This window comes from Berghia stephanieae, chromosome 5 (assembly GCF_034508935.2).
Source record: "Berghia stephanieae isolate SIO BIC M18660-M18661 chromosome 5, UCSD_Bste_1.3, whole genome shotgun sequence".
In the NCBI taxonomy this organism is placed as follows: domain Eukaryota; kingdom Metazoa; phylum Mollusca; class Gastropoda; order Nudibranchia; family Aeolidiidae; genus Berghia; species Berghia stephanieae.
The window spans coordinates 75,093,940-75,108,028 of record NC_088364.1 but is presented as its reverse complement, the minus strand read 5'-3'; the positions used below and the strand labels follow the sequence as shown (position 1 = coordinate 75,108,028).

At 33.2% G+C, this 14,089-nt stretch overlaps 1 protein-coding gene across 1 annotated transcript; it reads left to right on the top strand.

Annotated features, from left to right (window-relative positions):
- The first annotated feature begins 6,019 nt into the window (after nt 1-6,019).
- On the top strand, nt 6,020-13,852 carry LOC144973607 (cilia- and flagella-associated protein 299-like). Its single transcript, XM_078916256.1, has 6 exons — nt 6,020-6,356; nt 6,792-6,922; nt 8,555-8,645; nt 9,560-9,702; nt 10,092-10,221; nt 13,314-13,852. The coding sequence occupies exons 1-6, from the start codon at nt 6,249-6,251 to the stop codon at nt 13,410-13,412; spliced, it is 702 nt and encodes a 233-aa protein (XP_078772382.1). The 5' UTR covers nt 6,020-6,248; the 3' UTR covers nt 13,413-13,852.
- Nucleotides 13,853-14,089: the final 237 nt, after the last annotated feature.

The window sequence follows — 14,089 nt, the reverse complement described above, 5'->3', positions numbered from 1 at the left end:
GGTATCACTGGCGAATTTAAAAGCATTTAGTCTTAAATCTATTTGTATTTCTTTTTGCTCTTCAAGTTTAGATGTTTGTCTCGCTGTGAGTGTGATCATGCATACGTTGGTAACGGCATGCATCTAGGTTTGAAAGCATCAGTGATTGGTATTATGATATAATGTATTATTTGGCTATAACGTTTTCTATTAATCACGATTGATCACATGATGCCTTATTGACACAGGAATCCGACTCGACAATACCCTACCTCAGAGAGCAAGCCTGCTTTAGTGGAACCTGGGTAAAATAGACCCGGATATAACAGGGACCCGGTTATAACAAGGGTTTCTTTAAATCCCCGTTTTAGTCTCTCTATTAGCCTTTTGAAAAAAAAAAGGTTATAGCAGGGACTTTTAATGGCCTTGTCAGTTATAACAGGGGTGTCGATATCCACGTAATATATAGATAGTATGCGCTTGGCTAAGAAGCTCATAACATTGCCATCCGGAAGTATAACGAACCAACGCACAAAACTATGTCTAACCATGATCGTTTATAGTCTAGTTAATACAGATGAGTGAAAATTACTCATAAACGCGGAGGGCAAAAACTATAACAAAGACCTCAGTGATGTCATCTTCGTTCTATCTATATCCAAATACAATGCCTTACGCTCAGTTAAGCCTACAACTAAAGGTAACGGAGCGACGTGCGCTTATGTATTAAAATTTTTTAAAATTAAATTGAGATTTTATATAGCGCAATATCCACTAAATGTGGTCAAAGCGCTTTACAAGGGGTCCCTGGTCAACAGCAACATTTAACATGTAGGACAGGACATAACGCCTATTAGGCGATATTACAATTTTTCGGACAAAGATAACGCTGTTAACGGCCAGGTACTCATTTTACACCTTAGCGCGGTGAGAGAATGTGAGTAAAGAGCCTTTTCCAAGGACTCAACTACGCGCCGAGCGCGAGGCTAGAACCCAGGACCTTCCGATCCGAAAGCGAGTGTCATACCACTAGACCACATAGCCGCACAATGTATAGATAGAATGCGCTTGGCCAAGGAGTTCACAACATTGCCATCCGGAAGTATAATGGACCAACACACAAACTCTGTGTAACCATGAACTTTTATAGTCTGGTTAATACAGTTTAGTGAGAACAACTCACAAACGCGGATGGCAAAAACAATAACAAAGGCCTGAGTGACGTCATCTGCATACTATCTATAATATGTAGGGTACACGTCGCAACTGAACAAAAGTCGAGTTGGAACAATGCAATGGTTAAATTCGAACATCCTCCTTTTCTCTGTTTCTCACCCATTTAGACATCAAAGTAAAATGAAAACACAACCCCCACCACTACCCCCCCCCCCAAAGAAACAAATCAACAAACAAACAAAATAACATCAAAAAAAAAAAACCACCCACAATTATTTAAAAACCAAAAACAAACAACAAAAACTAACAAAATGTAAAAAATAAATAAATAAATAAAAAGTTATGAGAGCAATAATATATCAAAACAAAAAAAAAAACAAACAAAAAAAAACAACAAAAAAAAACACAAAAAAAAAAAACAAAAAAAAAAAAAAAAACACAATTATTTAAAAACCAAAAGCAAACAACAAAAACTAACAAAATTTTAAAAAAATAAATAGATAAATAAAACAAGTTATGAGAGCAAGAATATATCAGCCTCGCTCCCCATTTTGGTGAGTTTCCATTACAAGGGACACTAAATAATACATATACAAAATGTTGATTTAGGCCATTCGGGTTGTCTTTTCTTTGAAATTCGTCTTTAACAGAACTTGGTTATAACGGGTATTTTAGGCTGGTCCCACCATCATTGTTATACCCGAGGTTCCATGGTACCGAGAAGCTCTCAAAAAATTCATATACTTGCTATAATATGGTATATCAACATTACTTTGTTGTCTTGTTAATAATTCCCTCAGTCTTTTAGTTTCTTTATATCCATCATTTTTAATAATAACGTTACCATCTATATTAAATTATAATGTAAATGTTGCTGCTTGAAGGTCGAAGAAATAAATAATAATGTGAAATTGATTGTAAGCTTTAATTTAATTTTTAAAAAAACAGACCAAATGAACGTTTCGGTTAACTCATTATCTCATTCATCTGTGGTGTTTCATTCATCCTGTTTTGTTGATAAAGGAGAAACCCGAAACGTTCATTTGTTCTGTTTTTGTAATTAAATTGAAGCTTACAATCAATTTCACATTATTATGTATTTATAAATTATCTCAAGTTATACAATCACCAGCCCTCTCCCTGTTACATTCGTTACGATAATAATGATAATAATAATAATAATAATAATAATAATAATAATAATAATAATAATAATAATAATAATAATAATAATAATAATAATAATAATAATAATAATAATAATAATAATAATATAATAATAATATAATAATAATAATAATGTACTTTATTCATCCAAAAGAAAATTTTTGTACAGACGTATAAAATGCCGACATTGATACATACATAAACATAATATACGTAATTATAATGTTGTAAAGTAAAGTTTAGTAATAGGTATATATAGTGTAATAATATTGTAGGCTGTAAGAATAATTACATAGTGTAAATTAAGGGGCATAGAGATTATAAAAGTGTAAAGATATAAATATCTAGTAAAGGTATATTGATGTCAACATATAAGAAAAAAAAAATCAGTAAAAAGCTAAGAATTAGTTGCAGTGTAATACTGTTGTAAATTGACTGAGAAAAATTACATTGTCTAAATTACATGGCACGTAATGTAGAATAGAAAGGTCAATAGAAAAGTTGTAGTAAGCGATTTTATAAATTGATTCAATGAACATCTTTCTTTTTTAGATTTGTTTTGTACATCACATAACTTGAAGAATCTTTTTTTTTTTCTTGCATCTATAAGAACGTAATGCTGTTAAACAGGGCTTGTTTTGCTGAACAAATTATGTGCAGTACATGATATGTGACCCAATGTCTCAAAACGGTATTATGTCGGGATGAATCAGATACTAAATAGTCAAATTCGAGCTAAACGGGTCAACATTTTGAATTATTGCTATTTAGCAACCTGAAATATGATATTAATTCTCCTCAATAAAACATACAAACTGAACGCAAGCCTGATATTCCTGGCTATAAATTCAGATTTCAGCATCTTAATCATCTCGACTTAATACCGTTTTGAGGCGAGGGGTCACATATTATACTTATTACTTTTGAGTGTGAGAGTCAATTGTTGTATAGGGTAAGAATGAAATTTTGGGGAAAATCCTGAAAATGGTCGGTACGGAGAGAGTTAATTAACACCAACAAAGCACAGATAACTAACTACTAATTGTGACCTAAGGTCTTAAAACAGTATTATGTCAAAGTTTCAAAGTTTTTTTCAATCTTAGGCTTTCGCCAATAAATCACACAATTTGATGACAACATAGATGCATGAAAGTGGAGAAAAAAAAGAGCACACCTAAAAGTAAATTTACAAATAAAATGGTAAGAAATAGGACCTTCGAGGTTTTTGAAATGTAATAAATTGTATTTATTATTCTCCACAATTACAAACACAAATTCACCTCGAGTTTCATACAAGTGGTAAATTTCCAGTACCTATTTCATTCCGACATGGTACCTTTTTGAGACGGTTGGTCACGATTCATCATTGTTGTGTATTGGCGTGTGAACGAACTGTTTGCTCTCTTATCTTTTTGCAAATGTTCTAATAGATGTTCGATTAGGTTCACATCACGTGAAACGGACGGCCAAGGATCAGTGAAACGTTATTATCATTTTAAAACTTTCTAACTTCATTCGAACAATAAGCAGATGCGTTATCGTGTTGGAAAACAATGTTTTGCCCAGCCCAGGGCACACAGATGTGTTAGCATTGGCCCAGCTCCATTATTGGTATTTATTGGTATGAAAGCCAATGAAAAAGATTGGAAAGGAAGGTTATAATCAAAGGGAAGTAACACATCATGTTACTAGAGTAACATACCAAGTATAAAGTTATCTCCCTCAAAAAATTCAAGTCGTTATGGTACGACGTTTTCCTCGGAACTACGGTTTGCTCGACCTTTATCTTTTAGGTACATGTCCCGATGAGTTCAAGGAAACCTTGTTGAAGTGTATTCATAGTGACCTTTACTAAACGATGAGTATATTTCAAAACATTAAAGTGATAATTCTTGTAAATCATTATGGGTTGATACAGATTTTTTCTTAAAGTTTGGACTTATATTTCTTTAAAAAGACACTCCCTTTTCATGTAATCAACTATTTCAAGCTAACATTTCTAATGTGATGTGGTCATATGCGTGATCGTGCGCTACTTAGTTATATTCACATAAAATGATCAGATCTGCAATAGAGAATACATTTCAATTTGAAAAAAAAAAGTGATAATAATCAAATAATAATAAAAAGAAAAAAAATGCGTTTTATGTAATTCTAGGAGTAACTCGCAAAGTAATAATTTATGTTGTAAGTAACGTGAAAGACAAAATTTAATGATATCATCAAAGAAAACAAAGACCTCTTCGCTTTTAAATAGATTGCAGAGAAAGTTTGTGTCCAAAAGTTGTTTTTATTTATTTGTTATTTTTTTTAATCTCTTCGAAAGTTACGTATTTTTTGTATTTATTTGTAAAAGATGAACAGATATTCTAAAGCAAATTTTCTTCATTGAACGATTTAACTTATCAGTATTGTCTATCGTATTTATCGACGTGACGTGTCTGCTACTGTCACAATGAAGAACCAGCGCAAACCGCACATCTTTGCTCTCGAGAAAAGCGAGGACACTACCTAACTCCTTGTTATACAACACCGATTCCCGACCTTTCCTCAGTTCGATAAGGCTACGGCTATTCGGACTCCGAAGTAGTATACTTGTTGTTTTTTTTTTTTTGTTTTTGTTTTAAATATTTTAATTATTGATAATTACATAACATTAATGCAAATCAAAATTACGATTTTAGTAACTATCAACAGAAAGTCTAATCCCGCGTTATTTGACGAGAAAGACAAAATCATGGATCAATTGGATTCAAAAGTCTGATGTCACGTCGCCCAGCAACGGCGGCCATCGTGATTCTAAACAAAGAAAATCGGTACTTTTTATTCTTCATGCTGGCTAGAACTTTTCATATGCCTTGTGATCAGAATGTGTAAAAATCAAAACATGATCAAATGTATGTGTTTTTTTCCCCTCTGGATACCCTTTATACTCGCTGGAGAAATATTTCATACGGGCGTCCGCCATTGTTCCGATAGTTTAGAGCCAGTGTTACTAAGTTACCATGCGTCATTAGGAAGGAAGTGACGTTATGACTGTTGAAGAGTATTGGAAGTCCAGATAGAAATTAAAAAGGATAGAGTTAAAACTGAGATGGGTCAGTGTGATATGGGCAAAACAGAATTTCTTCTGAACTCTCCTTATATTTATTTATCAGTGCGGTTCCACCCTCTGCCTCTATACTGCCCACATTGTGTCTGTATGCGCACGCACATTGGAGTTTGAGTCCGAATAGACACGGGAGACTATTCAGACTTGAGTCCGAATTGCCACTTCGGTTCGATAAAGTTCGTAATTTGTACGAATTAAAAAAAAAATAAATACAATCTAAAATCTAAAATAAAACTGAAAAAACCCCAACAAAAACAAAGAAAAGGAAAAAAAAAAAAAAAGCACATTGAGATTTTAGTCCATTTTGTGCCTTTCTCGATCACTTCTATTTGAGAAATTAGGTTGCGGGCACTGACACTAAGATAAAGATCTGAAAAAGTATCAGAAAGAATGATATTTTGAAAAGTTATTGTTTTTTCTTGCTTTGTTTGGCATTGTTTCATACAATCAAATGCAGATCTCTAACTCCTGTCGGAGTCTATGCATTTTTATTTTTTTTTTAAATATTTTTTTCTCTCTTTCTTTCTTTATTTACTTTTAAAAACCGAAGCATCATTTACACGAGTGAATATTAGAAATAGAGTTATCTCCCCGGTTACTTAGTGACTTGAAGCAACTCAGATGCTAGTTTCTTTTTGAAGATAACAATTATATTTAGAAAATATCTATTTATTGTAATTGTTACATTTGATCTAATTGTAATAATCAACAATAAAATCAAGATAGAGGTCGAATCAAACGTCTCGTTTTTTAAACTGAAGTTCCAAACAGAAATACTGTGTAGATCAACCTCTTCCTTGAATACACAATCAGAATGGAGGAAGAAGTCACAACAGGAGGTGATAACATTGTAACAGAATATGCAACCTACGAAGATTTCCTTGACTCACAAATCACTTCATTTGATTTATATTATTTGGAGGTAAGAAAATTATATTCGAGGAACATTTCTAACAATCTAACCTATGTATTGAAATGACAATGGATTAAATCCCATTCATCAAGTCTGCTGAGTCGTTGTTTCATGTTCATGTTCCACTGTGAGTGGATATAAAGGATATTATTATTATCCAACTTATATTGTCTTGTTGCTGTTGTTGTTATTGTTGTTGTTGTTGTTGTCATTGTTGTTGTTTTTGAAAATATTGATGATGATGATGATGATGATGATGATGATGATGATGATGATGACAATAATAATCCTGCATCAAGCAGACTATAATGCAGAAGAATGACACGAATAAAGCAATCAGTTGCAATCTATGGCTCACATCTGAAGTTGTTGTCTTATTTTAGCTGTTATTGCTATGTTGATACGTTTTTTTAAAAAAAACTGGTTTCTAAAAATAATTGACAGGACCAAGAACTAGCAAGAGATCTTGTTGAACTCGGCTATAGGGGGAGTGGAGAGGTTTTGAAAAGGGAGGAGTTTGAGGCACGAAAGCAAGCAGCAGAGGCCAGTAGGTTATCCAAGAGAAGTCAGCAAAAGTGAGTTGCACACAATAAAAATTATTTTTTAGAAATTGAGGTTTATATAGCGCAATATCCACTAAATGTGCTCAAAGTGCTTTACAAGGGGTCCCTGGTCAACAGCAACATTTAACAAGTAGGACGGGACATGACGCCTGTTAGGTGATATTACAATTTTTCGGACAACGCTGTCAACGGCCAGGTACTCATTTTACACCTGAGTATGGTGAGAGAATGTGAGTAAAGAGCCTTTTCCAAGGACTCAACTATGCGCCGAGCGTAAGGCTTGAACCCAGGACCTTCCGATCCGAAAGCGAGTGTCATACCACTGGACTACATAGCCGCACAATAAAATAACAAAGAAATGTTTAATTATACTTAATTTTTGAGATTCATAAGTATGTATGGAAAGCGTTATTTAAATGTTATATAATTTTATTTGTTATTGTTACTTACAATGTACATTTTCTGATCCCCTCTGACCACAAGCATAGATTGAGTTACTAGGTCTTTTTAGATTCAGCAAAAAAATAAAAAAATAAAAAAATAAAAAAAAAAAAAAAAAAAGAAAGAAAAAAAAGCACTTGTTGTAGACAAAACCAAAATAATAATAATAAAAAAAATCAAACAAGAAATAATAAAAGACAAACACACAAAAACCCCAAATAAACAAACAAACAAATATCGACAAAGAGGGATTAGGTAACTTAAGCATCATAAGAATTATGGCTTTCAATAACTACTTCTTTGATCTATATATACGGTCTCGAAACAGTATGTGTCAGAGTGAACTAGATGCTGAAAATTGAATCTCTAACCAAAAAAATAAAAATATAAATATAAAATAAGTAAAATATATACCATTTAATGAAGAGAATGAATGTAGCCTTTAAATAAAAATAAAAATAAAAGATAAAATTCCCTTCATTCTTCCCATAGGGGAAATTTGTCTTTGGGGTCTATTCCAAAGGAAAACTGGAATAACTCAGGCATCAGCCACAGTATAATGCTGCAAACTGAGCCAGGGCGGGGTGACTTATTCAAGGCCACACAGTGCAGCGGGTATTCGAACTCTGTACCTTTTGGGTTTGAAGCAAAGACCGTACCGCTGAGTCTCGCTACCCCATGCTTTTGTTTGATTTTAGCGTTTGATTCACTCCAACATCAGACTATCTTGAGGCGATGGGTCACATATTTATTTCACAGAAATCTCAAGTATATATTAGCCTCTTACTGCATTGTGCTTGAATGCTCTTTTTTGTTGTTGTTTGATTTGTTTTGCAGAGCGAATGGTCTCTCTATTTGCCTAAAACAAATCAATGCTTTCAAAAAGTGAGATTAAAAGTGAGAGCCATAGTTTTTAATGATTTCATCCACTAACATTCAAAGCTGTATTTCATCACCCCAACCACGTCATGCTTCATTTATTTTGTCTAGATATAGTAATGCATGGACGATTGAAAGAAAATTCAAAACAATCTTGAGCATTGAAGAAAATGAGATTTCTGATAGAGGTTAGGCAGTTAAGTAGTAAATGTCATTTATTGGAGTGCTTAATTGACTTTGGATTATCTAAAAAAAAAAGTTAAAACGCGATTTAAACACACATATCATGTGATACTGATGTCATTATTAATACATTTTATCCAGAAAACTTGCAAGCGACGAGAAAGTAATAAAAGACCCTTTGCTGGCAGCTTTGGCACAGAGAGAAGCGGCAAATCGAAATGGAAAAATGACAGTGAGTTAATTTTTAGTTCAATAACTCAGTCATAGTCTTTGTTTTGGGTCTGTATATTTATATCATTGTATTATCAATTTTTTAAAATCCTTTAAAATATTTGATTATAATGTTAAAGAGATATGTCCATATGAGAGCTCTCAATTATTGCAAGCATGATAAGATCCCATTACCACGACTTCATCATCCTCAATGTATTTCATAATGCTTTATTTATTCTCTGAGTAGGCCATATGGAACCAAATTGCCATATTAAGTACTTATCATCTCTTTTCAGTGCCTTTTTTTTGTTACTAGAAGTCTTACAAATGCCCATCACTGCCTTGAGCAGGACGCTCATATTCACAATTCAGTTGAGTGGGGTGGAAGTTGACAAAGTTTTGTACTCATTGGCATTTTGTACTCGTTGACTACACCCAGTATTGTTTGACTCTGTTACATGACAAGAAACCTCACTGCTGAGTAATCATCATTGTCAAAGCAAAGAGATAAAAAATTTTAAGTGTTGGTGCTTGTTGAATTATCATTTTTCTTGTAAAATCCAACGTCTTAATCTGTCAAAATTTGCTGTCCAACATTCTCTGTATGGTATATAATATGTATAAAGATGCAAGATGCACATTGAGTATTTTTTTCTCTATTGAACGGGAAATTTTCGCTTAACAATATGTCTTGTACCGACAAGCACAAGAGACATGAAAGAAGCACTGACGCAACTGTGTAAAGTACACCTTGTAATGTATTTTGAGAAATTTAACTTTAATCATTTTAATACCAAGATTTAACATTTGCCATGTAAATTCCAGTGATATAAATACGCTATGTTCTTTTGGTGTTCTGTGTTTTATGCAAAGTCATGAATTGAATTGTGTGTTATTTTTGTAACGTTTCTCCCTCGTTCTCCCCATCTCCAGTCTATAGTTTTTATTAGAGACAAAAATCCCAGGGGTCAAGAAATTTCAGGCTACATTGATTATGCATACAGATTGAAGACAGAAGATTTTGAGCCATACTTTGGTGGAAGAAAAAGACTTTTGCCACGTCCATCAGATCTAAGGTAGGAAATCATTTTAAAACCATTACAAATTACTTTATTAATGCTATGCATAAGGAAGCTCAGGAATGCATTAGACACATCTTTGCTAGAGATCTGACCGATTGACAACTGTACTTGGCTGTGGGATCAATAAAAATATTATAGCATTCTTTCACGGGTCTGGATTTATTAAATGAGTTATTTTTATCGTCGCAAATAATTCACGAGCTTGTGAGTGAGTTATTCCGCGATAAAACAACCAACAAAAACTGGTTAAAGTATGTTGAAAATGGAATGACAAAAGAAGGAAACTTAATATGTAATATATGTATATGATTTACCCTGAATTTGCTGTTTGAAAATGTTTTGTTTATTGTTTTTCTTTTTCATTTCTTTTGTATTTCCAATAGTTTTTACAACTGGGAAACTGCCACCTCAACTTCTAACCCCACTCCTAATTATCAAGTCATCGCAGAGAATGCGTCAGGGCTTCTGTTCAAAAACAAACGAGACAGGAAGATTGTCAATGTTGATCCAAAGGTAAAGAGATCATATTATATAGAGACGAAATTAACTATCATAATGTCATCATTACCATCATCATCATCATCATCATCATCCTCATCATCATCATCATCATCGCCATAAGTATTTTAAAGGCTGAATAAAAATAATATTTTGTTATAATTGAGAAGTAAACTTTCACAATAGTGAAATACACACAGAGTTTTTAAAAATTTCATTAGCTGAATATCTGTCTCGTAATATAATGAACTACACATTATAAACAGAGATGAAATCACGAGGTTTTAAAAATAAAAATTCGGTTCTGTATCGAAAGTGTATAAAGCATAATTTTTTTTGTCACATCCTATGGTATGTTAATGTTTGTCTATTTCTAATGATGTTAATTGTTGTTTTAGATAAAATTTATAAAGACAGGTTGGTTTCACTTTAAATCTTAAACTACACCGATAAAGAGAATTGGTATGTAAGATTCATGGAATGTAAAATGTAATACGTATTAGTATTATGTTTGTTATTAGATAATGTGCTGTCATTTCTTTTTTTTTTTTTTTTTTTTTTTTTTTAATTTTCTAATTCTCGATCAAAAGCAGCTAAACATTAGTATAGTTAATATTAAAGGCATTTCTTCATTGGATAACGATGAAGCTGATGATGATGACGATGATTATGATGATGGTGATGCTGATGATGATGATGATCATCATCATCACCATCATCATCATCATCCTAAAATATATAGATGTCTTTTGTGGGCTGTTAGAGTGAATGAAAGGACCATTTTGGACTGTCGTTTCTTGGTTGGAAAGGGTCCCATTAGCTTAATAGGTAGAGCACCTTGATCTCAGTCAAAGGGACCAGGATTAGGCCCAGGTCTAGTCGAAATTTTTTCTGATCCTGCTGTCCATCCCATAGACAACACAGGTAGTCTGTGGTCCATCCTAGAGTGATGGGTAGTTGGCTCTGTTAAATATGACTGATGGTACTTTGTGATGAACAAGGATCTCATTTACTATCATACGTTTAAGGCGAGAGAAACCAGGACAAATTCCAGCTTCATGGGTGCCAGTTTTCCGATTCATGCCGGAATTCCGGTTTCGCGATATCTTGAAGTCAAATACCTCCAGTTTCAGTGTTTTGAGTAAAATGACCTAATAGCATCGGTAAAAATTCGAAAACGTGATTCAGCCACCTTTTCAGTGTATGTTTGCTGTGTAATCATTTAATAATGGTATAAAAACGGTGATGAAACAAGAGTAAAGTTAAGGCCGCATTTTCAAGTTTGGCAAAGTGTCGAGATTTTAGTTTCAGGTTTCAGGACTTCTTCCTGCTGGCACCCATGATGAGTTCCATAGAACTACTTTTATTTTCTACCTCAAATTGATTTTGGTTTGCACATAGATTCCACAGCAAATCAAGAAATCTTCATTACAATATAGCTTAAATCTTTCAGCACCAGGAGGCACATAAGGCCTAGACATTTTCCTTCCATTTCATCCGGTAATCGGCCACAGTGCTGACCCTCTGCTAGGCCTAGTTGTCCAAATTCTTTCCTATCCTTTTCCACCATCCTACGACATGTGTTGGATCTTCCGTTTCGCGCTCTTTACTTCTAGAGTCCACCTTAACCCTCTCCTTACCAACTACAGGAAAATCGTCACATTCGTTACGATACAACCAACATTTTTCTAATTCAAATTTCTTTTGTACATCATAAAGTTTTTAAAAAATGAACAGTGTGTTGTAGAGTGAACAGTGTGTTGTAGAGCATGTTTTGCTAAAAAAATTATGCATCAGAAGAACTTTATTGCTATTGTTTTTGAGTGATAAAAAAATAATCATTTTTGTATTAGTTGAATGTGAAGTTATGGTGAAAATCCTGAAAACAGCTGGTGAGGAGAGAGTTAATGTCACAGCAGAATTGTTTTCTTCCTTCTCTTAAAGACATGGTCAATCCAATTCAACTTCAACTGTTATTTAAATGTAAAGTAAATATAAAAATCTTTAAAATGTATTGAACATGTTAGAGAGTGTCTAAAACTTGCTTAATTCGGAATCAAAGGATAAGTTAGCCGTTTGTTAAACTAGTTATTCATTTATTTATTGTTTAATTTGTTTATAAATTTTTTTTTTCTGAGAGGAAAAAGAAGAGAGGAATTTCAAACTCTTACTTTTAGTAATCAGTAAAGAAATTTTATGATGCAAATGGTGGACTCGAATATCTTTACAAAATTAATAGTAATCAATGGGCTGGAAATCCAACTGCTGTATAACATTTGGAAGCGATACTAAACTGCTAGAAGCTGTGGACTGTAAGAAGTAAAAAACAAAAATGAATATAACATTTGGAAGGTATTGCATTTTCCAGCTTGATAGATTAGTAGTCCTTCAAAGCCACTTGGCTCATGGAGACACAATTGGATCCAACAGTCTGATGTCACGCCATCCGGCGGCCATCTTGGTTCTAAACAAAGAAAATCATTACTTTTTATTCTTCATGCAGGCTAGAACTTTTCATATGCCTTGTGATCAGAATGTGTAAAAGTCAAAACATGATCAAATTTATGTGTCTTTTTTTCCTCTGGATACGCTTTTATGCTCGCCGGGGAAATATTTAATACGGGTGTCCGTCATTGTTCCGATAGTTTAGAGCCAGTGTTACTAAGTTACCATGCATCATAAGGAAGGAAGTGACGTTATGACTGTTGAAGAGTATTTATCCCAGTTTCTGTAGCGTGAAACAGACACTAGCAATTGCTTGCTACCCTTTGAATAGTATGCTAGTCTATGGCAAATTACTTTTCACTACCAGAACTAACAGACCCACTGCTGAGTGAACAGGGAAGTCAGAAATTGACCGGAATTGATCTTGGTCCCTGAAGCGAGTGCTTTATCAGCTGAGCTATCAGGATCCCCCCCCCCCCCCCCCCCGCTTGATTGATTATTTTGAAATAAAAACAAACTTAGTAGTATATACAGTTGAGTTTAAGGTTTACAATTGAGCTTTCCTCAAATCACAAGTAAATAATTATTGTGAACATGCAATACAATGAAACACTCTTAACTTAGCTACAGTATTTAACTGAAATCTCTTTCTTCTTTTACAGGCACCAAATCCAGGAGACAATTCCGAAAGGCACATAATCAACACAAGCAAATACATACAAGTTGTCATTTACGATCATATCAATCGTAGAAAGACATAAATTAGTTGCCAAACAAACATTTCTGTATTTATGATTTTTTTTAATGTTTTAATTTCAAATTGCAAAAAGCTAAAATAGTTTCGTGTTTAAAGATATGGACAGTTGAAGTATCAATGACTTCCTGAAAGATAAACTGTAATTTTATTTTTTAGATATTTGAAATTGTAAGAGTTTGAAGTTTATGTTTGATTTTGTTGTTGATGTAAATAACAGCATTATGTGTATTTAAATACATTGTAACATGGAATTGTTTGGATGTATTTATTTTATGGAATATGAAGGATTAAAATTATGGAGTTGAGTTTCGAATTCATGTAGTATACAAAATGTATAGCTCATTAACCGATTTAATTGTGTGATAACCCACATCCTTGTATTATGTGGGTCATTTTCTTACTTACGTGTACATATGAGACGAAATAAATTGTAAAATAACTTCATAACTGTGTTATTGCTGTAATTGAATCTATGTTTCTATCTTATTACGCAAATAGAAATAATAATTAAAAAAAGAAAATTAAAAAAAACAACAAAAAAACAAACAAAAAACTAAACTAAACAAACCAAAAAAACCCACAAAACCCACAACAAAACAACCCCCCCCCCCCCTCCCGACAAAACAGGTGATTAAAACACACCACAAATTATATATATAAATATAAAGAAGACTGGTTCAA